General features: G+C 39.2%; 1 protein-coding gene across 4 annotated transcripts in view; it reads right to left on the bottom strand.

Annotated features, from left to right (window-relative positions):
- Window positions 1-5,716: 5,716 nt before the first annotated feature.
- Window positions 5,717-25,221, bottom strand: part of LOC149300676 (transcription activator GLI3-like) — a 96,261-nt gene continuing 76,756 nt past the window's right edge. For 2 of the 4 annotated variants that reach the window (XM_089484775.1, XM_089484776.1), the window contains 5 exons: window positions 13,006-13,155; window positions 12,713-12,877; window positions 9,605-9,895; window positions 8,042-8,369; window positions 5,717-7,947 (listed from right to left, as the gene is read on the bottom strand). In XM_089484775.1, coding sequence (XP_089340901.1) covers window positions 5,717-7,947; window positions 8,042-8,369; window positions 9,605-9,895; window positions 12,713-12,877; window positions 13,006-13,155 — 3,165 coding nt within the window. The remainder of the gene's footprint in view (window positions 7,948-8,041; window positions 8,370-9,604; window positions 9,896-12,712; window positions 12,878-13,005; window positions 13,156-25,221) is intronic. The other 2 variants (XM_089484777.1, XM_089484778.1) reach the window with 2 other exon arrangements.

Raw genomic sequence — 25,221 nt, 5'->3', positions numbered from 1 at the left:
TGATTATCAGGTACAGCTGCGCCTTATGAATTGAGTAAAGCCCTGCCTTTAAAAGACCTGCCCTGCCCTTCAGTCAGGGCCTTGGCATTGATGTTAAAGGACTGCCTTTGCTCTGAGCCGCTACCTGTACCTGAGCTTGCTCCTTTGCCTGAACCTGAACCCGTGCCCGTGCCTGAGCCTGAGCCTGAACCCGTGCCTGAGCCTGAACCCGTGCCTGAGCCCGTTCCTGTACCCGTGCCTGAGCCGGTACTCGTGCATGATCCAGTACCCGAGCGTAAGTCCGTACCCGTGCATGAACCTGTACACGTGCCTGGCCCGGTAGTACTCCGTTCCCGTCCGCCCTGCCAGTGGGCCTCCGTTCCCGTCCGCCCTGCCAGTGGGCCTCCGTTCCCGTCCGCCCTGCCAGTGGGCCTCCGTTCCCGTCCGCCCTGCCAGTGGGCCTCCGTTCCCGTCCGCCCTGCCAGTGGGCCTCTGTTCCCGTCCGCCCTGCCAGTGGGCCTCCGTTCCCGTCCGCCCTGCCAGTGGGCCTCCGTTCCCGTCCGCCCTGCCAGTGGGCCTCCCCTGTACCTGTACCTGTGCCTGAACCTGCCTGTGGGCTTACCTGCCAGTGGGCCCGCACCCGAGCCTGCGCCTGCACCTGCACCTGCACCCGAACCTGTGCCTGCACCTGCACCTGCACCCGCACCCGAACCTGTGCCTGCACCTGCACCTGCACCCGAACCTGTGCCTGCACCTGCACCCGAGCCGGTGCCTGCACCTGCACCCGAGCCGGTACCTGCCTCGGCTCCCGTCTCTCTGCCTCAACTCCCGAGCCTGCACCTGCCTCAGCTCCCGTCTCTCTGCCTCAACTCCCGAGCCGGTACCTGCCTCAGCTCCCGTCTCTCTGCCTCAGCTCCCGAGCCTGTACCTGCCTCAGCTCCTGTCTCTCGTCCTATCCAGTCCTGCTACTCTGTCTGTACCTATCTCAGTGTCACCATGCATAAAGGAGTACAGACAGAGTTCCCCATATCCCCTGCACATGGACTCCTACCCGACCTGCTCGCCCTGGTCCTGACAGGTTCGCACCATCACACCCAGCCAGGAACCTTCCACCAATCTGTCAAGTAACAGAAGTCTTCTTTTTTTTTTTTTTACGGCAATAACTAAAATACACATACACCTCTTTACAAGCAGTAAAAAAGCATTGGTGTCCATGTAAAATGCATTTATCGTGAAAATTGGGCAGGAGTGAACCCATAATACAGAAAGACAGATAATTTAACTCCTTAAGGACCAAGACTATTTTACAATGCAGGAACAGAGCAATTTTTTTTTATTTTGTTTAATCGCAAATTATATAGTTTTTTGGTTTTGTAAAAATGTTATGCATATATGTAATACATTACTTTTTATGAACACATTTTTATTTTTTTTTAAAACCCTGTGTTCACAGTTTTACACACACATTATATATATATATATATATATATATATATATATTAATTATACACAACCGGTATAAATGGGAAAAAATATATAAATATTCATTAACTTTCCTTGATTTGGAAAAAAAATATTTGATTAATTTTGTTTAGATTTTATTAAAAAAAAAACATGTTTAATCCCTACATAACCCTTAACCTAACCCTGTCTAATTCTTCACAAACTAACATCTACGACACTAACTACACAATATAAACTAAAATATAAAAAAACAACCCTTAAGGGGCAAGTTTAAAAATATACAACAAATGTAAAAACAATAACCTGGGGCTTAGTAAACAGGAGAACACTATTTCATACTGTTCACTGTCTCTTTCCAGCTCATGATCCCAGTGAGAAGGACAAAAAGGAGGCACAGATGCTTACAAGGCAGTGTGAGAGTGTTTTTAACTAATGAGGTACCAGAAGCTGGGACATTTTTTCCTGACATAACTGGTACGTCATTGGTCATGAATGTTTAAGAGAATTCAAAGAATGGGTATGCTTTTAAATTAGAGGGTGAAAGACTGAGGAGCAGGTCTGCCATCAAAGAGGTACAACCAGTATCTGTGTATGGGCTTTACTTTCCATCCTCATTAACACATTCTATGGACAATAACATTTTTCTGCTTTAAACTAGCCCTACCTCATTCATTATTGGAGTGAAATATACTGAAATAATTCTGATAACCAGATAATTGCGGTAAGTGGGTTCACTAAACAGGCGGGAGATTTAAGTACATTTCAAAAGGAATTACTCAAGTCATTTCCATAGTTAAGAGATTTTTGCGCACTCAAAAAAGCTTCAGCAATATTTTAGATAATCTTTAATTAAAATTCTAATGATTGAGTAATGCATAAAGTATAAACTATAATTCAAAACTTAATGTGACTGCACAAAAATCAAATTAATCATATAAATTGGGTCATCTGGTCCAATGTGCATTGAAAAGTAAAAGGATAGACACGTTATAATTTGAGGGATTAGTAAGTATAATAACAGATAACGAACATATATATTTTTCTATTTATACAAAGATAATGTGTTACTAATGTATCTTGGTATCTGATGTTACCTTTAATTGCAATTGAGAGTAAGGTGAACTGCTTTCTTTTATCCAATTTTTTATTATAATTTTAGTTAAGCTTTGAGCCAATGGATGAGCATATTGGGAGATGTAGTTCTGTATTTTCTAGATGTATCTATTCAGATCTGTGTGTGATTGGTGAAATATGCTATTTCCACCATGATTGATATACAAGCACAATATAATAATCTGTTTCATACACCGGGCTATTCTAAAGAAATACTTACCTAAAACTGGGACACAGCAACACTTGGGTTTTTCTATTGGGATCTCCATCCCATTAATAGCTCCTTGGAGGTCTTCATACATGTAAAAGTAGTGTTAATGAATGGAAAATAACTGTTGATACAAGAGTCAGAGTTGCAAATACTAAATAGCCAGGCCTAGGCAATCCACCTAGGAGGAGTTGGTCTCATGTTAACCTCTAGCCTTTCTTTCCATCTTACAAATAAACTTGGTACGATCTTGTAAGGTGCGTTGGCCCTTTATTTCATAACACACCTGTTTCATTTATTATTATCTTTTATTTATATAGCGCCAACAGTTTACGCAGCGCTTAATACAATACATATATTCAAGGGGTATGACAAGACAAGAATTGACAGACTAAGACAACCCGATTCATTAGGTAGAGAGAGCCATGTGCCATGTGTTTATCTTCAAGGGAGGTGAAACTCTACAGTCAATCTATCTATCTACTAGATTGTTAATTGCTTGACCAGGGCCCCCTGTTGTTCTGTAAGTCAAATTGTTATGTTATATACTACTTCTTATGTCCTGTCTATGCATTGCTCTGCGGAATGATGGAACTATATAAAACAATACATAATAATAATAATTATCAATATATCTATCTATTATGATATATATATAAAGAGAGAGAATTCTATATGGTTCCAAGTGAATTATGTGGTATATATATATATATATATATATATATATATATATATATATATATATATATATATATATATGTATATGGATGGATGTATGTAGAGGTACATTTAAGAACCTTGGATGGTGAGGTGGGCCAGTCCACACCAGATACTACAGTGAGAACCAACAGAGGCTACATTAGCCATCGAGTACACACTGTGTTCCTTCTTTTTAAGGTTTCAACAAGCTGCAGGATGCTGGGGGGAGGGGGTGAGTTATTGATAACTACACCAGACAAGGACGCTGTTACAAGATCAAGCCACGTTGCTATGATGATATAGTTGATTTTTGACATAGCTTTCCAATTAAAGGAATATGTCACCCTTATGGTCCTAACAATGTTTGGGACCAACATGTCCAAAGGGTCCTCCCTTGATTTAAGGGGATGTTTCCAGATTTAGAATTCTGTCTCTGCACACATCCTTTTTCCCCATAAATGCTTGTTAATAAAAGACTGATGTTACTGTGCTGTTAGCTTAAACAGATAGTTATTTTAAAAATAATAATTATATTTTGCTTTATAATAAGTTGGTATGAAATAATCACTTTTGGGCATCACATACCTAGTTCCTATTAAAGCACTTGTGCGTGATATCACAAAGGGGCACAACAAACACATAAAAATAACACAACCATTACCCATAAAATAAAAATACATCAAACAGACCAGAAAATACAAAATAATTTTATTGATGTAAGAATTTTTTTTTTGTCTTTCTTTTTTTGTTACAAAAAAACTAAGTGGTTCTGACAGCAAAAGGTACATTGAATGTGTACATAGTGCCACAGATCCTTTGGGCTGGTCAAAAGCTCAAAACCATCATTCCACAGTTGTAGTGTGTTCGTATGGAGCTTTGACTAACAGGCCTACAACTTCATAGTTCTATCCCTAACATACATGAAGGTATTTACACAATAAAAAAAATGAGTATACTTTTCAGTACAAAAAAGTTGTAAAAAAAAAAAGTGTCAAAATGTTTAATTTACATGGGCATTCTGTCACTTAACAAAAGAAACATTTGTGGATAGAACAAGAGCACACACCTTAAACTCTTGTAACAGTGGTGTGCTAGCTGAATTTGAAACACAAGCAGGTCTACAATTTGGCAATTTATTCTTGGTCCATATTTTAAGATTGAACAGAAAGTAAGGCACATACATTTCAAGAATGTACGACAACGCTGGTGTATATCGGGGCAACATACTGATTTACGTATATATGTCAACAAGCTATGCAGACCAAACTGAAATGACACATTGGCGGTGATGTACCGTAATTTTTTGTTAAGTTTGTCTCAATTAATTGGGAAATGATTTCCACAGTGCTATTCAAAATCATGTACCTTTCATACCTATACACAAATTGTACACCACGATTTTATAAAGAATTATTACAAAAAAGACATAAGTGGATAGTTGCTTTTCTACAATATTTTTTTTTCATTAGGAAACTGGAAGTTTGTGGTCTGTAGGAAGCCTGTTGACCAAAGGGATAAATCTCCATAACGTTTTACTGTGGGTAGTAGCAGCCTCTATACAAGAGCACATTCTTAAAAGTAAGGTTTGCCTATTTATTGCCAGACTGAAATACAAGTTGAAATATAGTTATACATAAAAATGAATACAAAAAAACACATGAAAACCAAGACCTTATACATTTTGTACACATAACATATTTCTGTACCGGACAATGGTTGCACGCAACCCTTAAAAAGTACATGGTGGACACCATAAAGGTCTAAAAACACAGAGGGCTATTTGTGTGTCATAACAGACTGCTACATACTCTATTTCCTCCATAATATCACTAAAACTATGAGTAGGGCAGTAAGAAATTGTCACACTCCATTCCAAAGGAATAATAAAGGAAGACAACTGTGTTCTGATTTTTTGCATTAGAATACATTTACATGACAATGGTCTTTTAATTGATTAAACGGGACATTTAAACATGAGTGAGACCATTTTTTAAAGTTTCAAGCATGCACATATATGACACATATTACACTGAACTTGGAGTAAAAAAAACAAAAAACAAAACATGGATTCTGGGCTGACAATACTGATGCAGCACTAAACATGGAAGACTATTTCTCCCTACAACACTTTAGGGTTTTGAGTCTTTATTCCATAAATGGAATGTACTCTGATTGCATCCCGTGCAGTTGGGATGAAATTGCTAAAATACGTACATAGACAAAAAATTAGTTGCTTTAGTGTTATCCTCCAATCTATTGTATAACAGCAAGGAACTTGCTTTCCTCTGCAAGCGAGGTCAGTAAAGAACTCATGTCCCCAATAGCCATGTTAGTTGTGCTAACAGGCATGGCAGGGAATGTAAGAGACGCTCGAGGAGTGGTAAGCCGTGAAGAGTTACGTGACAGATTCTGAATGATACTTGGACTCAGTGCTCCAGAAATCAAACTGGCATGATCACCATCATCAATAATTGCATCAAAATCAATTTGTACGCCATCTAAACTGCTGCCATCACTGTTATCCACTGTGCTTGTCACCTGATTAGCTCCTGGAGACAGAAGCTCATTAGAATTTGCATTATTAGTTTCCTCTAAAAGACAGTTTGCTTCTGCGACAGAGACAGAGCCTGATTTCGTATTTTGTTCATTATAGATCATTGTTTGGTCATAGAACTGACCTGAAAAAATGTGTGTATTTGCACAGTGTTGTTGAGGCTGACTTTGCATTTCCACTTTGATATTGGTTACTTTATATATTGGCTGGCTGGTATCACATGTCTGTTCTTGTAGATATAACGTGTTGGTTCTTTGCGTGTTTTGTCTGCCAATCAAGCCGAGGTTTGAACAGGACTGGTAATTTCTTCCTGTATTTGGCTGGTGGTTACTCATATGCTGCGGAACTGTAGGGTAAACCTGTGCTGTCTCTGTGTTGAAGGCACTTTGGCCTGAACTTGCCTGGTTGGGTCGATTTACTCCTAGGAAATGCATACCATAGATCATGTGCTCAGTCGCAATTTGTTGCATATATTCCTGGTTCATAACATTTTGATTTTGCATTGGATCAGCTGGATTTGATGAGTGATCACTAAACTGCATGGACGGTACAAAGTTCGGTTGCCCTGTAGTCATTTGCAAATTGCTGCTTGTAAACTTCTCCCGAGATGTTGGACTGCAGGGGTTTCCTGATACAGAGGAACCCAAAGATGACTTGTTTGAAGGATTATTGTTATTATGGTAAAGATTAAGGTTGTTCTGTAACATTTCATTACTATTTTGTGAAAGATGGTGATAACCCCTTTGTTGCGGAGGGCCAGTTTTTGGCATAATCTGCTGCTGAACCATCATATTACTGTACAATCCAAAAGCTCGATTCTGCTGGACAGTATAGCGCTGCCCATATTTTTGTTGAGAAGGTGAATGTTCTGCGCTGCCAGAGGTAACTTCATTCCACTGAATGGGAAGGTCATTTTTATCTCCCTGGTCGAGTTCCAAATTATGGAACATCTGGTTTACTGAATTACTAGTTATTTGGGATGAAGGATCAAAGTTGTTACCATTCCTAAGTGCTACATTATGCTGCAGCTTTTCTGTTGCATTGTTCTGAGGATTTTCAAACAAACTTTGGTTCTGCGAATTAAGGTACTGGACCATGTCATCAGGCAGAAAGTCCTCATCATCCAGATTTCTTTCCGCCTCCATGATCATGGCTTCCAGGGCCACATTCTCACTGATACTAGGAGGACAAGGAGAATACATACTTCGAGTGTAGTTCTGAAGACTTAAATTACGCCTCTCTGTGGGTGGTGCAACATCAAGGGGGTTGATGTTGTTAAGACTGTTGAACCTCTGTACTCTGACATTAGATAGGTTCTCAGACACCATTTTAACAGGGTCACTGGCTCTTCTCAAGCCATTTGCTTGCAGTTCATTTGGCAATAAATGTCTTCTCCCATACGTTCCACCGCCACCATCACTACATCTTCGAGGAACATTAATTGAAGGAAGAGGAGATAACCTGCAGTCTCTTGAATCACCCATCAGTGCTATCCTTGTCCTTAGACTCATCCTTTCCATATTAGGCAGAGGGGTTGGTGGCGGTCCACCAGTGGCAGCAGCATATTTAGCTTTTAACCTGTACTGCTGTGCTGGAGTAAGACTAAGGAGACTCGGCAGCCCATCACACTGACTTGCTTCACTTGAACGCCTTGAAGCGTCTGTGGAAATGGGATCATACGAATCTGCAACACTTATATTCTGAACCCTTCCCTCCACTTGGGAAGCCTCACTGGATCTTCGACTGGAAAAGCAAGGGGAAATTCCAGAAGACCTACGGCTTAAATATGCCGAGCTTATTGTGCTGGTATTACTGTCCCTCCTGTTGTTCAACATGTTCAAGACTGTAATGTCGACGCTTGAAAGCTCATTCCGGTTCGGAAGTAAAGACATTGATCCTCCACAATTAGTGTTGTTATTCAACTGTAAACCTAGGGAAAACGAAATAAAATAAGTATAATTAAAGATCCTTCATGCTCCAAGTTTTCCATAAAACAAATATATGTTACAAATGTTTTGTCTTACCATTTCCAGTGATCGGTGGAAGAGACTGTAGTTTGGCTGGTGGAACTGGGTTCAGTCTTGGAAGCATTCCATTAACCTGTTTGACTCTTTCTACTTTGACTTGTTCTATCCATTTAGTTCCATTCATAAATCTCCTGCCTTGTAAACCAACTCCTGCAGTTGCTGTGGAAATGGTTGAGTCCATGATAGGGGTGTCATCCAGGGCGCTGAGGTCTCCTAAACTGCCTCCACTGTTCAAAGCAAACTCGATCCCACTGTTGGTATAGTGGCTGCTGGGGGACTGTTCGCTGCTGCATGAAGACTTACCACCAGGGCTTGGCTGAGATGTCTGTTTAGAAAGAGAAATGCAGACTTTGTTATTTACACATGTTAAATACTCATTTATTACAATGCAAAACAGGAAGCATAGCATGTGTTTCAATTGATAAATCACTCAAGTGCTCTGCAAGACTTAACAGAATAATTGACAATATTTTGATATTATCAGTATATATATTTACCCTACAAACAGAGATAGACAACTGCCAGAAGCTGGGTAGCCATGACTCGGTAGCTGGAACATGTTTTTCGGCTATGTTATATTGTCTCCTGGTTTCTAGAAATTCCTGTCCTAACTTGATTTTAATTTTACACAAATGTGACCAACTCTGTCTCTAAGCCTGCACTTGTAGACTACATGCAGAAACCACATGCGGTGAAGAAACGAATGCAATAAATCATTGCATCAAAGAATATTAGAACACGCACACATATATTTGTATATAAAATAGACAACTGGCCTAGCTTTTTAATTGGTACTAACTATATATATATATATGTTTTCATGACAAAACAGACAAAATGGGAGATGCTGATGGTAAACACTACTTAAAACATTTAAAAATATGACACAAAATTTGGATTTCTCACCTTATTACCCACTGTCCTTAGGAAGGTTTTGCAAAACAGTTAAGATCACACAAAAAAAGACATTAAATTAGTACAGAGATGCAGTATTCTCAGATGTGCACAATAGTTGAGCAGTTCCGGAAAAATGTAACAACCTCTTCTACTTTGATTTGGAACTGGGTGTAAGAACCACATTTTTATTTGTATGTCAGGTGCTCTACACACACTCTGAAGCAAGCTCAGTGATGGAAAGTTTTCAGTTGCATTATTATACAAGTGCTTGAAATTACCAAGCTCACAAGGAACAGCGCTCAAATCAAAACCTCTGTCAGAGTTTATAGGTCCCTGCAGTGAAATGGAGTGCGTAAGCATAATATGAACATGTGTGCAAGTATTTTGAATAAGATGGTAAATTAAATATCAGAGTATTTTTATGAATTCATATGTTTTGTGTGTAGTTTAAAGCACTCTTCACCCACATGTTATGTGTTACTGATTTAAAACAAGTGGGGGTCAACTAACTGGTTGTGTGTTATATTTGTTAGCCCTTCCAATCACAACCAGGCAGCAGTGGAGGATTGAAGCGGTCAATTAAAAAAATAAAGTTTGCCATATATAACAGAAAAAAGATAACGAGATGTTAAAGTGTTAAATCTAAAGACGTACGCTACATACCATTGGTTTTTCAGTCTTCACAGTTTTCACTTGCAAGCATTCTTCATGCTTTGAGGTAGTGTTACTGAGGTCCTTGTGCTCTCCATGTGTACCATGCATCTGATGGCCAGGAGATCGGGACTGTGAATGGTTTCCTGGTTCCCTTGGTGGGGGTGGCCTCGGGTGAATGTCTCCTCTCTGCTTCTTGGTAACGTGTGCCTCTGGACCATGCACTGTCTTCACATGCTTTCTAAGTGAGCTTGGATCTGTGTAACGCTTAGTACAGCCGGGAATCTTACACACATAGGGTTTCTGTAGAATAGAAATTATATATAAATGGTAATGGAAAAGCTATTATGGTGGACACATTCTAAAGTTTCCTACTGTCATCTTGTATGATAGGAAGCAGCACCAACATACAAATATTCTTAAAGATTTTGGTAGAAGAGTCAGTCAGATCCTAGATGTTGACGCATGATGCTTTAGAAGCTCATTTCTTAAGCTGTGTGACTAAATGTAAAATAATAACACCTACTGGCCAGCCCAGCCTATGTCTCGTGGACAGATTACCGCAGGGCTCGACAAATCCCAGGCGCAAGGTCGCCATGGCGACAGAGAATTTCTTCGGCCACTTCGAGCCCGCCCCCAAGCCTGAGATCACTCCCACGGAGTGATCCTGTAGGCTGAAAACACGGTTTCAGGAAAACCAGCAATCGTGTTTTCAGCTGCCACAGGCAGCTTCAGGGAAGGGGGTTGTGTGTTGATTGGGTCCATGAGAGCGACAGTGCAGCGTTAACCCCTTCAATGCCACAACTGTGTATGACACATTCGTGGCATTGCAGGGGTTAACATTTGTCCCCAAAAGCTTGTGGGGACTAAATATCAGTCAATGCTGTGCTCCAATGGAACATCAGCATTGAAAGAGTTAAAAAAATAATAAAAAAATAATAATAATAAAAATATAAAATAAAACAGCACTGACCTGGAAGTCCAGCTGGGCTGGGCCGGATTGACTTAGGGGCTGATGGAGCTGCAGCTCCAGGCTCCTACCTTAAAATAGGCCCAGTCAGGACCGAACTGACAGGGCCTATGCGGCCTCTATGGCCGCATTAACGCAGGGCATAAGGGGCACCTGCCCCTTAAGCCCGCCGCAACTGCGACCGGGTCCGCCACTCTAAGGGGTTGGGAAGCCCCCACCAGGGCCAGCCTTACGGGTGTGCGGCCGCACAGGGTTTAAATTTAAACATCGGGGTTTTTGTTTTTTTACTTTATTTAACATCCTCCATGTTAAATAAAGTTTTTGTTAACTTTATTTAACATGGAGGATGTTAAATAAAGTTAACCCCCCCCCCCGATGTTTTAATGTAAGCCCTGTGCGGCCGCAGACCCCTAAGGTCGGCCCTGGTGGGGGCTTCCCGGCCCCTTAGAGTGGCGGACCCGGTCGCAGTTGCGGCGGGCTGAAGGCCCCTTATGCCCTGCGTTAATGCGGCCGTAGAGGCCGCATAGGCCCGGTCAGTCCGGTCCTGCTGCGGGCCCGGCCGCAGTTGCTGCTTGCTCCGGCAACAAGGTAAGTAGGGTGAGGGAGGGGGGGTGCAGTGAGAAGGGGCAGAGGGGGGTTAGATAGTGAGAAATGGGGAGAGGGGATAGATAGTGAGGGGGTACATAGTGAAAAGGGGGGACATAGTGAGAAGGGGCAGATAAGATGGGGAGAGGGGGTAGTGTGAATGCGTATGAGAATGAATGAATGAATAAATGTGTGGATGAATTGTGTGAATGCGTATGACAATTAATGAAGTCATGTGTGGATGAATTGCTTGAATGATTTGTGAGACTGCATTAATGAATGTGTTAATGATTTGTGTGAATGAGTAAATGCAAAGATGGTACATGAAGGGTGGGCTTTAACAATAAATAAATAAATAAATAAATATGGGCTGCTCGGGCTTAAATGCCCGGGCCTGTTTTTTGTCCCAGTCCGGGCCTGCTTCCAGGTCAAATGCTGTGAGTTTAGCAAGTGGGCTGATGATGATCAGATCACTCCTGACCAACTGTTAGTTTAAAAAAATCCTGGCTCCTAACTTTTTTAGCTGGCGCCTAGATTTGTCAAGCCCTGGATTACCGGGAGCTTTCCACACAAAGCATGAATATGGGCATAACTATTTCAGCTCTATCCTCTGTCTTACCTAAACTGGAGCAATTACAGTATAAACCTTCAGGTTACCTTTATTCATTAACTTGGCACCATGGCAAACAGGTATCTGTTACCATGTATGCGTCCCACCAGCCAAGACACAAGTCTACAGCATGAAATAATGGCAAATCATTGCTGAAAATCTACACTGAATTATATAGTCTAAAGTTCCCTGTCTATGAACATCTTAACAGCTTCTATGAACCAATCAGTATTCAGTTCCAAAAACTACCAAATAGAGGAAGAGCCACATTCTTTCCATAGCTTTGAGTCAGGATATTCCATAATTAAGAGATTAGCGTGATGAAAAGTTTTGAAGACAGCTGGCAACAATGATACATCTGGCAGCATAATAGGGCAGTTTCAATCAAGCTGGTATGTTAATAGGCATTAACTTATTATTACAAGGGGGTTAATGTAATGTTAAGTCAACAATATGTCAATGTATAAGATACATCAACAATATATCATGGGCTCTTTTAAAAGCAAAATAATTGTGCATTCTATAACATAGTTGGATATGGACAATCAAGTTTTTAAATAACTTCAAAATAGTGATGTGCATTGTTTGCACAAGGTTAAATGTTAAATAATCCCCTTAGTACAATTAAATAGGGCATGGTTAAAAACCTACCACAAAATGAAACAACAAATACAAAGCAAGCGACCCCATGTTTCCACTGCTCCAGTCTTCTAAAGCTGTTTATTTAACACAACAAAGAGAACATACCAATCGACTAACTTCTACACAGCTCCTACATGTGTATAGCCCTGGCTTTATATTTCTTTGGTGGTAAACACAGAAGAAGAACAGTATGATCACACAAAAAGTTCTTACAAATTAAAATAATCAAATTATTAACTTCAATATAAGTATACCATATTTTGGACAGAAGAAATGAGGAAGACAAATTTGTTTAGCCAGGAGTGGTTCTCACCTCATTGGAATGAGTTCTGTTCTGGTGCTTAGCACGGTCGGATGCGTTTGAGAAAGCCTTGTTGCAGCCTTCATGCTCACAGACATATGGTTTCTCTCCAGTGTGAGATCTTAAGTGGGTTTTCAAGTTTTCAAGTCTGGAGTAGGCTTTTGCACAGCCTTCAAACTGAAAGCAGGATGAATGCAGAAGTTATTATCAGGTCCACTTTTTAGTACAACAAAATGCTTATCAGTGTGCAGGTAGTCCGTAGGCTGAGTAAAGCACAAAACATGCTAGGCAGCGGTAAGACTTACAGTGCATTTATGTGGCTTTTCTCCTGTGTGCCGTCTCATGTGAACAACCAACATATACTGGGCCTTGAAGGGTTTCTGCTCCCGTGAACAATCCAGCCATCGACACACAAATTCTTTCTTCTCACCATGGATATGGTCATTGTTTATATGCTACAAATAAATAAATGAGCCACATTAATATTTTAATGGTATAATATGGTATTAGACAAAAATATAGACTTCTACTGCAGAATACATTGATTGCGGCTAAAATAAACATACATGCGCCATTCACATAATAGCTGGATGAGCTGGACTAGAAACCAAACATCTTGGACATAAAAAGTGGAAAAGTGTGACCAAGGATAATGCTGGCTCAAACTTCATCCCTGGTTCGGGATTTTGGCTCTCAGTCAGCATTAACTGGCAAGTGGTTAGAAGGCCAACAGAAATGTAAAATAAAAACAGTGAAAGAAAAACAAATATAATGACCCGTATGGGTCTTAGCATTTCAAATACTGTATTATGGGGAATGGAATCTATGTTGACCAGACACAAACCTTAAAAACTCTAATCAGAAAACTAATATTGACTGTTTTGTTTTCATAAAATGTACACTTTTTTTAGTCCAAAATCGTATGTTACATGACTGCAGTTATTTTCCAAACTCCTCACCTCATTGCCTGTATCTGTGAGTAATGGTTCCCGTTACATTGATGTGGTCACTTTATTATATGTGGCATCTATGTAACCTGATAAGTGCTCTACCGCTATACTGGTGTATGTATAATGGCTAGGTCACTTCTGGCAGTCCACAATGCTACAGGGACCAATCTCAGTAACTATTTCAGCTGCACTAGTTCCGGTGAAATGACAGCAGGATCCCTACATACAAGTGAACCTTAATCAAGTTTAGAGGAATGTGCAGGACAGGCAGTAATTAGAGTTGACGACATTTGAAGGGGTCCTTGAGGGACTACAGGTCTGTTACCCATTTTCAACAGGTCTCTTGAGCGCAAAGCTGAAGCTTAGCTGCTTTACATTAGAATAACATTTTACCTTCCAGGTTAACGTCATGGTGTTTGGTAAAACTGCAAAACATATTTTACTTTTCTGGCAAGAATGTTTGTCAAGCAGACTATCTATATAATGACTAAACCAGATGGTGTAGATTATTTTTTTAACTTTATATAGAGGTCTTAAAGCCAGCCTCCCCATTACACATTAGATACTTGACTACTGTGCCACTGGGTTAGGGGACCTGAATGCAAAGATGATGATACAATTATACTTAATAATAATATTGATCCCAAACTTTTTACCAAATTCCTCCCATTCCATCTCCACATATAACACATTTTATTCATTATGTAGAGTGTCGAGGGTGCACCAATGGCTTTAAATGGTTAAGTTTTGTATAATTAATTTTCCATTACCTTTTTTTTCTTCCACTCCTCCAGGCTACACAAAACATATAAGACAAAATCTTCAGACATAGAAACTATTCAAGTAGTAGCAATTCTTCCTTGCCACCAGTAGGTGGGGCAATATATTTAAAGAACTATATTGGCTTGCTGCGGAAACTAATGGATTCCAAATCCAGTTACTTAAGAACTGCAATTAACCCTTTCACCTCTGCGTCTTTACAGTTGTGGTTATACAATTTTTTCCCAGTGTTATCATCTTACTAATATTTGTCAGTCTCTAAGTAAAGCTTGCTGCTGAAAAATGGCAAGTTTACAGATTTGATTGCTGGAACATGCAATAAAACCAGAAAATAACATTACGTACTTTGTGATTCCCACACTACTCTGCTCCAAAGTACCGTAAACAGACTGTAAAATAATCTGTGGGATTTAGTATACAAGCAACAATCATTCAATGTAATATGTTTTGACCGTTATCTACATAGTTTAGCATTCGTTTTAAATTCTAAATATATATATTTGTTTAATTATGTTCACTAAGTATGCGGTTGCAATTATCTCTGCGGTGAAGAATAATATGTTCATTATCTGTGATGAATATATCACGTTAATGTTTCCAATTTTTGACAGAACTTAAAACATCTGACATCAGAGGATACTGGGGGAAGTAGTTTCCTTTGGCATTTGTTCACTTCCTGTTGTGTCATGCAGCAACTCAGTACATGCTGAAAAGGCTGGATGCTGTACGAATGGTTTTAATTTTGAATATAAGTAGCTAAATAGCAACTATCATTTTAGTAATTTTTACGGTATTTACATAACGTAAACATTTCTACTACATTGTTTAACTAACTGTATTGATTTTGGTAATATATTAGGTTGAAATCCTAAAAAACACATACTGAAAACAGTGAAACAGTGAATTATTCTTGCAACAAACTCTGTATGGCAGATAGGCAACATTTATTTGTTTCCTATGAGTATATTTAGTATATGATATGAGGAAAAGACGTGTGGTTCCGAAACATTGGCTTGTCATGATTTCATTAAAAGTGGAGCTAAAGAAGTAGGTCCTATGCTAGATCATCTATTCTCAACTGCTTACTATTCAAGTTAAATTTTTTTTTACTAGAAGCAAAATATATAAATACAACTAGTTAGAAATAAGTTCTATCCTTTTCTTTTGGCTTAATGTTGTACATATGTATGCATTTATTATCTGCATTATCTTATAGTTTAGCACAAGTGTTAAGAACATCACTTGCTTTAAATAAAAACCTATTTAAAGCATCAGTCAATGGGTTAAACATGTTCAGAGAATTCCCAAAAGAGAATCAAATCCTTGGCTCCCATACAAAGAAAACACTGTATTTTGCTCCAAAGAGCTTTCTGGGGCAATTTAAATGTTTAGAGACAGACACAATATCCTGGAGTAAAAGGGAAAAAACTACCTTATTACATTCCTGACCCCAAAGAGAAGATATTCCCTCAGGAGGTAGAGGGTAAAAAAAAAGTTTGTTTAAAAAAAGATTGTCATTAAGCAGAAGGATATTTTATTTAATCCAATATATGTTCTTGTATTTGTACTTGAATCAAGTTACAAATAGGGCAAAAAGAACACTTTTCAGTGTGGTGAAGAGAAAGAACATCAGTTCATAGCAGGTCTTGATGGATGAGGTTCTCTGCCCTGGAACATGTTGGAAAACGAAAGGCAGAGAACTGCCTGGTGAATATGGGTCATGATATCTTACACAGTGCATTTAATTGCCACAGCTGAGCAAATGAGGACAATGATACATTGTCTAAGGCCATGGTCTTCATATTCTCTTGTCCAGGGACCATTTTAGAAATACACTGGACCCTAGGGACCATGTTCCCAAACTAGCGACATACAGCTGGCAAACCGCATAATACACGGACAGCCAGCTTATGTTTAGACAATGACTGAATTCTAAGAACTGTTCTAACTGCTTTAAGAACGTTTTCTATTTGTACACATACATATTTCTTGATAGACATATATCAACTCTATTATAAGGATCCATGGACCACTGTTTGAGAACAAATGAAGAGACTAAGGCCCAGGGCCCACTATCAAAGTTTCTTCTGAACATTAAGCCTTTAAATTGTCTTTCTCTCTTCTTTGTTGGCCATTCATCAAGTAGAGCATTTGTGGGGTCAAGAACTGATGTTGGATAAGAAGGCTTGGCTCTAAATGTCTGTTCCAGTTCATTCTAAAGGTGTTTGATGGGCTTGAGGTCAGGCCTGTGCGGGCCAGTCAAGCAAGGCCCATAAACACATGCTTGGATGAGTTTGGTGTGGAAGAACCTGACTGGCCCACACAGAGCCTTGACCTCAACCCCATCGAACACATTTTTAATGAATTGGAACGGAGATTGCGAGCCAGAGCTTTTTGTCTGACCAAATACTCTACTGGATGAATGGCCATAAATTCCCACAGAAACACCCCAAAATCTTGTAGAAAACTTTCCCAGAAGAGTGGAAGCTGTTATAGCTGCAAAAGAGGGGACCAACTATGCAATAATGTGTATGTATTTAGAATGCGATGTCATCAAAGTCCCTTTTGGTGTATTGGTAAGGTGTCCCAAAACTGTTATTGATATAGTGTATGAAGGGACAGAAAACCCTATTTTTAACCTCTAAAGTAATAGTTTCAGAATGTAATTCAATGTAATTTTCATTTCATCATCAGAGGTAGGCACCAACATTGCTTATGGTGGATATTTACTGGTGTCTGTGGTGGACAACTGACTGATGTTCTACCTTCACAGACACTGATGTTGTTGTATGGGCACTTTTCCTGATCAGACTGTTTCAAACATGTATGTATGTGATGCTGCTACATACTAGAAACTTTTCATTTTATTTAAATTCCCATGAGTGGGCTTTATTTTAGTCAAGTCTTACAATTCAACTAGTTAAGAAGGTGGTATTTATGATGTAACCTTAAGCTCCTGGGACCTGTTCTCATTTGGCCTGTGTATTTCCAAAGACTAAAAACAGCCTCTTTTCAAGTCATTAAATCTTTTGAATACTGGACCAGTAAGTTGTATATTTCTTTGCAATACTTCTACTGTGTTGCTCAAAGCAGTTAAAAAGTGGGCAAGACTTACTTGCCAAATACAGTCCAAATACAGCCAAATACAGTCTATTAGGGAACTCTTTTTTTTTTTTTTTGCCTTGTCTAGGTGTTGGACCCATTTCTCTTTTAAATGACACATTTAAAAATAATCCTAGAATATAAAAATCCTGGTACTGATAGCTGGAATTTTAATAGATTGAACTGATTCAGTCTTGAGTTACGGAAAATAGACTTGTAACACCTCCGATCTGGCTCTAAGGCTGAGCCTTGCCAATCTCTTCCACACAGTGCTGACATTTTTATAAAGCATTTGCGCTGGTCCAAAGCAGGCATAATTATTTCCACACATCATGAAATACAACTGGCAGTTTAGTGCTTTCACGTACAGAAATGTAGAAATTAGCATACACATTTCACAGTAAAATATTTTTCCCGTAACCTTTACAGATTAATAGCAAGATTCTTGGAATACAAAATACATGGTTCACTTCACAACTTTTCCCCCATTATGGTATTTTTCTACATAATATAAATTTATATATTTCTCCTTGAGTTCAACAGTGTAATGTATCTAAGGGGGTTCCTGACATTTTGAACAGTGTTGATGTTTCTGCCTATTCTATATTACACTATAAATGTAACCATACCTTGTCTCTTTTAACCGACTAAAGAATGTACTCTCAAAAAAAGATACAAACAGAGGCTTTCTGTTAGTCAGAAAGGGGTTATCTCAGATCATTTTAGACCACCGGGAATACATATCTTTTTTACAAACTAATCTAACATTGAACAATAATCAGGTTTATCTTTAATGGAGAGAATACGTAAAGATGATTCTCTGGGGACACAAGTCATATTAAAAACCAACCTTTATTGTCCCATCTTCATACAATGCATAAAGCAGTAGAAAACAGAGACTAATGCCTCATCATCAGGTTCAAAACACATTAGGTGTTGTCTGTTTTCCACTCCTTCATGCATACCACACTGATAGAAAAAATAACACTTGGTTTCAGTATTACTTGCGTGATTAGAGCCATCAATGAGAGTGCCACCCTTTACCTTTCCTTCTCTGCCCTAGCTTCACTTTGTCAAAAGCAAGAAAGATTGCTTGGAAAGATTCCGTGTTGACATATATGCCCAACATAAAGAAGTATAACATATCTCTCCAACTTTTCATCTATTCAGGACTGTGCACAGAGAATTTAGGGATTTATATTTAATTTTACTTGATGTATCCAACATAGAAAAATTCCCCCGAAAAAATACATATTGCAGGAATAAACTGGCTTGTTCTAGAGATTCTTATCTCGCTGGCATGCTTTCATCTTGGCACAATATCTATGTACTTTTTGCACTGTGACGTCCAGGATAAAGAGTATAGTCGATGTAGATGCTGCATTTTGGTTATGTAGATACAGTAAAGTTTAGGGGCTAATGAAGACATAAGAGTTCGCGGGTCAATATAATTAATATTTTGGGTGCCATTTTATGGGAACCTAAGAAAAGGTAGGAATGACGAGCTGACTAATATTACTGAAAAATAGAAACAAAATGGGCTTTACAAAATTACACCAGCTGTCCAAACAGTTAAACGTCTTGGTAAAGCCAGCTAAAATGAGAAGGGAATGATGGACTGAACAAAGCTAACCTTGGCACGTAACGGGTTTAAGGAGAATGATTGAACTTTTATAACTTGATGCAGCATGAGAGATAGAATGGCTAGTAATGCTGAGTGTCCAAGCCTTTCTTGTGACAAAATGTACTTCTTACAATTTTTCAGGGAATGTTTGTCACACAGCACAATAAGCAAACACTCATTTAGGGATTCCTTTGCTGAACATTCTGGAAATCGCAATGTGCTCTCTAAATTAAAGTATAAAGGACAACAATAAGTATACGTATAGAGGAGAAATATATGGCTTATGAGTACAAAGGTAAATGGTACACACACGTATGTAAAGTGTACATAGTACAAGGTCTCACTTCGTCCTGCTTTATCTCCTGGATATCGTGAACGTTTCTACTGGTGCCAATTTATGTTCTTGCTCAATTTTCTCAAATCCTGTTCTACATAAGAAGAACAATTAAATAAAAATACATAAACAAGGTCTTTACTCATAATAAAAAGTTAAGTGATGTAAAAAAAAATAAAACAGTTTGACTACAAGACTATAACCCCCCCCCATGATGCCACTAGACAGTGCACAGGTACCTGTTGCACCACACCTCCGTATCCTGGCACTCTGTGTGTTTGGATTAGCACAACGGGAAATCAGTCTAATCTACGGTTCTCCCTTTCGAACCTAAAATTTCCTGCCAAAACCTTGTTTGGGATTAACATCCACAATACAGCTGAAGGGACAGCAGCCTGCAAAAAATGTAGTTTCCTTGATGATCGATAGCAGGCTTTTTAAGTGCGCAGTCCTAAAACAAATGACCGCCACCAACTGTCCCTCTTTCCAGACAGCGTTTTGTCAATGCTGCGGACTGCAACCTCTGCCTCCCCCTTGATGTTGTTCTTCTTCTGTGGGCACATATAGAAAATGGATATCCCTAATGGGTGTGCAAGTGTCGGATTTATATAAATGACTAAGACAGAAAGCTTGATTCATTGCTCAAGACCGCAGTGTCCGCCGCTGTTTTGCGATTATGGATCAACCTGCAATCTAATGGCAATTTTTATTTAATCAATAATTTCCATGCTGAGCAGACAGGCCTGTTACAGAAATCGACAAGACGCTACTGATAGCGACACGGCGCTGTCATTAATCTTTACTCTGCCAGCTTATCAGGCAAACGGGGAAAGCACCACCAAGATAGATTTGAAGAAACAGCTGCTGTCTTTCATAGCCAAAGAAGCTTTTGAATATTTCACGCTTTTCTGGTTTTACATTAAGGCTACGTGGCTATTATTATTTCCCCCAATCGCCCTCATTTTCAGAAACATTAGCTGTGAGTTTCATGTAAAATGCAATTCATTTTGAACAATTTTAGAAATCGACAAAGCCCACACGAAGACACTATAGGCTAATAAATCAGAGTTATGTTGGAGGTGTCAGTCGCTGCTGCGCCTTAAAACAATGTTGGCATCTGTAATTCAGCGGAGCCTTTTCATCTTCAAGTAAGATGCTTTCTAATGATAAGGGCGGTAATCCTCCCCTGATCAAAAAAAAAAAAGTAAAAATCTGCATTTTACCAATTAAAGCTTCTGCCAGAAGCAGCACCGAGACTTCACTGAAGTTTATCTCTACTAAACACAAGGAGGAATACGGTCGGGGCTTTGTTTCATTTTCAGCCGTAATACTTTATCTGTGTTTAAGAACTGTGGTATCTAGGCCCCGAGATACAGCAGAGAATACACTGCCAGTCCCATACCTACGATGTAGCACAGACCAGAGTTGATTCTTCTGGCAAAGTAGGCAGGCGTGCCACCCATTCATTTGGAAGATTAGATATGCAAGTTCCTCGCGTGAAAATAACTTGCTGTGTTCAATACAAACAATATAATAATAATGATAATAAATGCAGATGTAGCCCGAGATATTTCCTATGGAGCAATGTAAAAAAAAAAAAAAACAGAATAAAAGAGGTCTCTGCGACTGAACACATTGCTGCTGGCTTTACACAGGTTTTGGGCTGAGGGACACATTGGTGTTTCGCTGTAAATCAATATTCAAGATGAATGAACAACATCAAAAGGCTGATGGAACGTGACAAACAATGGGTTCTATTCACTAAAGCCCCACGTTTAGCAATGGACTTATACCTGTGAACTTCTGTACAAAATGGGGGTCAAATGAATCGTTAGGAGATTTACTTGATAATTCTGCCCAACCTCACCGAACTGACCAAAAATCATGCTAATATCCTCTGTCATTAGTTAAAAAAATTGTAAATGGCTGCTTTATTTAAAACACTATGAAAGGGTTCATGTAATAAGCCAGTGAAAAGCTGTAGATCTGCAATTCTTTTTTTGCCAAGCTTTCACACAAAAACTGTCCCCAACGAACATTATGCACAAGACAAAATTTTACACAATTTAAGAATTGTTTCAGGGAATTGGTTGGCCATTCAATAGTGCTAGGAATGGTGTTTTTAATTCTGCATTTAGTTACAAACATGTTCAGCAGAATAGATGGAACAGCACTTTCAATGGGGAGGAATTTCCATACAAATCCTGAGAACACTTATAGCTAATTTTTGTCTGTAACCTTCATCGATTGGTTTCATCAAGTATCTTAAACCGTAACGTTTACAATTTGGGAAGTGAGATCGTTTCTAAGAAACCCCTAACTGGGGGTACTCGATGATGCTAATAGAGCCTTGAAATATAAAATGTATATATTTTTAAATATGGATGCCCTACAGAAATGTTTGTTCTATTACACAGTGTCAGGTTCCTTTGACTAATGCTGGAAGTGATATATTTGTATGGTAATATTTAAAGTAAGTGGGATTTAATATATTAAGTTGCATATGAGTATAAACACAATTCCATAATTCCATAAAGCCGGAACAGACAGACCATTAGTGTGGCCACAAAAACGAGATTAGGATTAATTGACTCCAACTGTCTTTTTTTGAGGGCTGGGGGGGGGGGAGTATTCAAAGTGTGGCCAAAGCGCAATAAATTAAGCACCACAGGAATGGTAACAAGAATCTGGAGACTCCTGAGATATAAAGGCATAGGAGGCTGTGTGACAGGCTGTCTTTTTGAAGAGGAATTATTTACAACTCCCACATTCACTGAGTTGTCAGGAAATTTAACTAGATTAATAAAGTGTCGAGAAACGCTCTCCAGCACAACTCCAAATCCTAGGCTGCTCAATGGAGCTGATCTACTAAACCGAGAAACTTTGGTTTTTACAAACTCTGGATGGTGTTTATCAAATCTAGTTCAAATATGGTAAGTATGAAGGTTAACAGGGCTACAGTTCCTTAAGCTACAGAGCTGGGTTCAAGAGTTTTGTGTTTAATGCAGACAGATTTAAAGCGTAAATCTGTCACGTTTCCCAAACCCTGCAATTACAGTTTGCACTAAACAAACACAAATTACGCTACATAAAACTGTGTAAGGCTAGGTTTCCACTTGGGTTTTTGTCCTGCGTTATTTTCTTGATGAAAAACGCCAAGAAAACTGCCACTGCATTTACCTGCGTTTTGGCGTTTTTTCTGGAGTTTTTTCTGGCGTTTTAGCCTTTCTGTGGAAATTGCTTTTTTGACCTTAGGCAGTTTTTCCAGCCTTTACACGTTGGAATTTTCACCCAGCTAAACGGGATTAGGATAAATGGCAAGTATCTGCCCTCTGATGTCATTTACTTGGTAGAGTTCTACTTAAACGCCCCGGCGGACCCTTTTGTCTCTTTTCTGTGGTTTGTAAGGCATGCTTTATTCCGAATGTCTGCTCCTCTAGGAAGATTGGCCCCAAATGATGGTGCAAATTGTTTGCTGTTGCTTTTGGCAGGCAGGATCCAGTTCTGTATGTTTGTTTGTAATGGCATGTTTGTTCCAAATGGTGTAAAATTCAATATGAACTTTGTTTTGTGTGAAACTGTTTGTTTCCAGCCTATTTCTCGTAGGACACACAGATACTGGGTCCATCCTCTGCATTGTAACTGTGGAAAAAAAACGCCATAAAAAACGCCAAGGCAAAACCCACATGGCTTTTTTTCTCTCCCATAGACTTCTATTGGAGAAAAACGCCAAGATTTCCTTGCTAAAAACGCCAGAGCGTCAACATGCTGCGATTTTGAAAAACTGCCACAGAGCCCAAAAAAGCAGAAAAACGCCAAAGAGGACTGAAAAAACGTCAAACAGAAAAACGCCAAGTGGATATGGCATTGTGCGATTTCCTATTGAAGAACAGCTAACATCTGGCTGCAGCGTTTTTTCACTAATAAAACGCCGTGTGGCTGAATTGGCGTTATTATGGGCCTTTTTGCAAAAAAAAACCCAAGTGGAAACCTAGCCTTATGGTGTACCAGCTTTCACAATTTCCTATTCTTACGATTGCTTTGATTATTCCTTCCCATTCAGTTATCTCACCCCTATCTCTAAGCTGCTGATTGCTATCGATTGCTTCGGGCAGCCTTTTAAAGGGCCGGGAGCGAAAGAATGGACAGAACTTCAAAAAAGAAAACTTGCCACTTAATACAGGCATCTAAGTATTGGCCGCTGGTTAGAGGCTGACCGAAGAATTCGGACAAACGTTGAATTGCTATTTTTAAACCAAGCGCATTAAATAGAATGTGGGCTTTCATGTATTTTGGAAAGCTGTCACTGCAGAAGACTTCTTAGTTTTCATGTAATTGTTAGATACAAAGAGCTAATACATACGAGAATGTATGCAGTGAACTCATGCTCAGGCTGACCCTCAGTGATTAAAGGGGATTCCCACTTGGCTTTGATGACATCTGAGACATGGATTTGAGCCTGGGGGGTACAGCCAACTAAGCAGCTCCATGCAGATGCCAAGGCTACACAGCAAAGCAACCAGATTGGGGAAAAGGAAACAAAAAGCAAACACAAGTTTCTATTTTAAAAAGGAGCATATGCTTCTATCTATCTATCTATGTAAAAATGTCCACATTTAATAAATCTGTTTCAATGGAACTTGGTATACACAGAACCCGTCTCCAATGGCAAGATTTATCGTTGCAGCTGCATTAAGCTGAAAAGCAAATACAGTCCCATTGAGGCATAGTATGACAATTTTACTGAAAAAACAATAAACTCTGGGATCTAAGGGTCTATTAACTGGTTCAGTGCACACTGACACATCGAGAAACACATACAGAAGTTGCCGTATGGAAAAAGGTCACAGTGCAGTGTAGCTGAGTTGTTTGCTGGGCTGCCTCTGCTCTAAATCATCATGTAATCGAGTAATTACTGGCCTTTTACTATTCTACTCCAGATCATTTACAAATTCAGCTAGGTACTATAAAATAGTCTGTTGCAATGAAATAGGTTTATTTCCTCAGGATCCAAGAAGCAGCTGGCAACATTATGCTTTGATTATCATAGCCCAGAAGACAGATTATATGTATATATATATATATATATATATATATATATATATAGTGCCCTTCTTACCTCTTGTTGAATTGTTATGATATATATATATATATATATATGTGCTATGTCTGTTTACCCATTGTACAGCACTGTGGAATAGGATGGCACTATATTAAACAATAAATAATAATATACTTGTATTTAATTAATAAAGAAGCGATGTGTTTTATTGACTTTTCTTCTCTTAGTAACAATGTCACATATAATGTATCCTACAGTTTGTAAAGCTAATAAAATCCTATGTGTTATCACTTCAGGCACGTGAGGCTACCTGACCGTCATTCACAAGCCACGTTTAACCACTGTCACTCAATGTATCCCCCTCTGCAAAAACAAATCATTTGCACCAAAAGAAAATTCCAGCATTGCACTCAATAACTAGACCAGAGGCAGGAGCAGGAGCTGTCTAGATTTAAAACCGCTCAGCAAAACTCTTAAACTGCCACTGGTCCCCTATTACATGGAAGGATATCAATTATAGATAGTGAAATGCGTTAGCAGGATGCCAGTGCTGTCACACACTAGATAGACAACCATGGAGAATCATGAATCCAGCTATTAGCTGCAAGTTGCCCTCAGAGCCGATCGGCGTTATAAATAAGGCAGGATGTCCGAATGGTTTAAAACACC

The sequence above is a fragment of the Sceloporus occidentalis genome, unplaced genomic scaffold (assembly GCF_023333645.1).
Source record: "Sceloporus occidentalis isolate IW3139 unplaced genomic scaffold, rSceOcc1.0.p SCAF_23, whole genome shotgun sequence".
NCBI classification, from domain to species: domain Eukaryota; kingdom Metazoa; phylum Chordata; class Lepidosauria; order Squamata; family Phrynosomatidae; genus Sceloporus; species Sceloporus occidentalis.
Note: the sequence above shows the minus strand (reverse complement) of the source record. Positions and strands in the feature narration are given on the sequence as shown.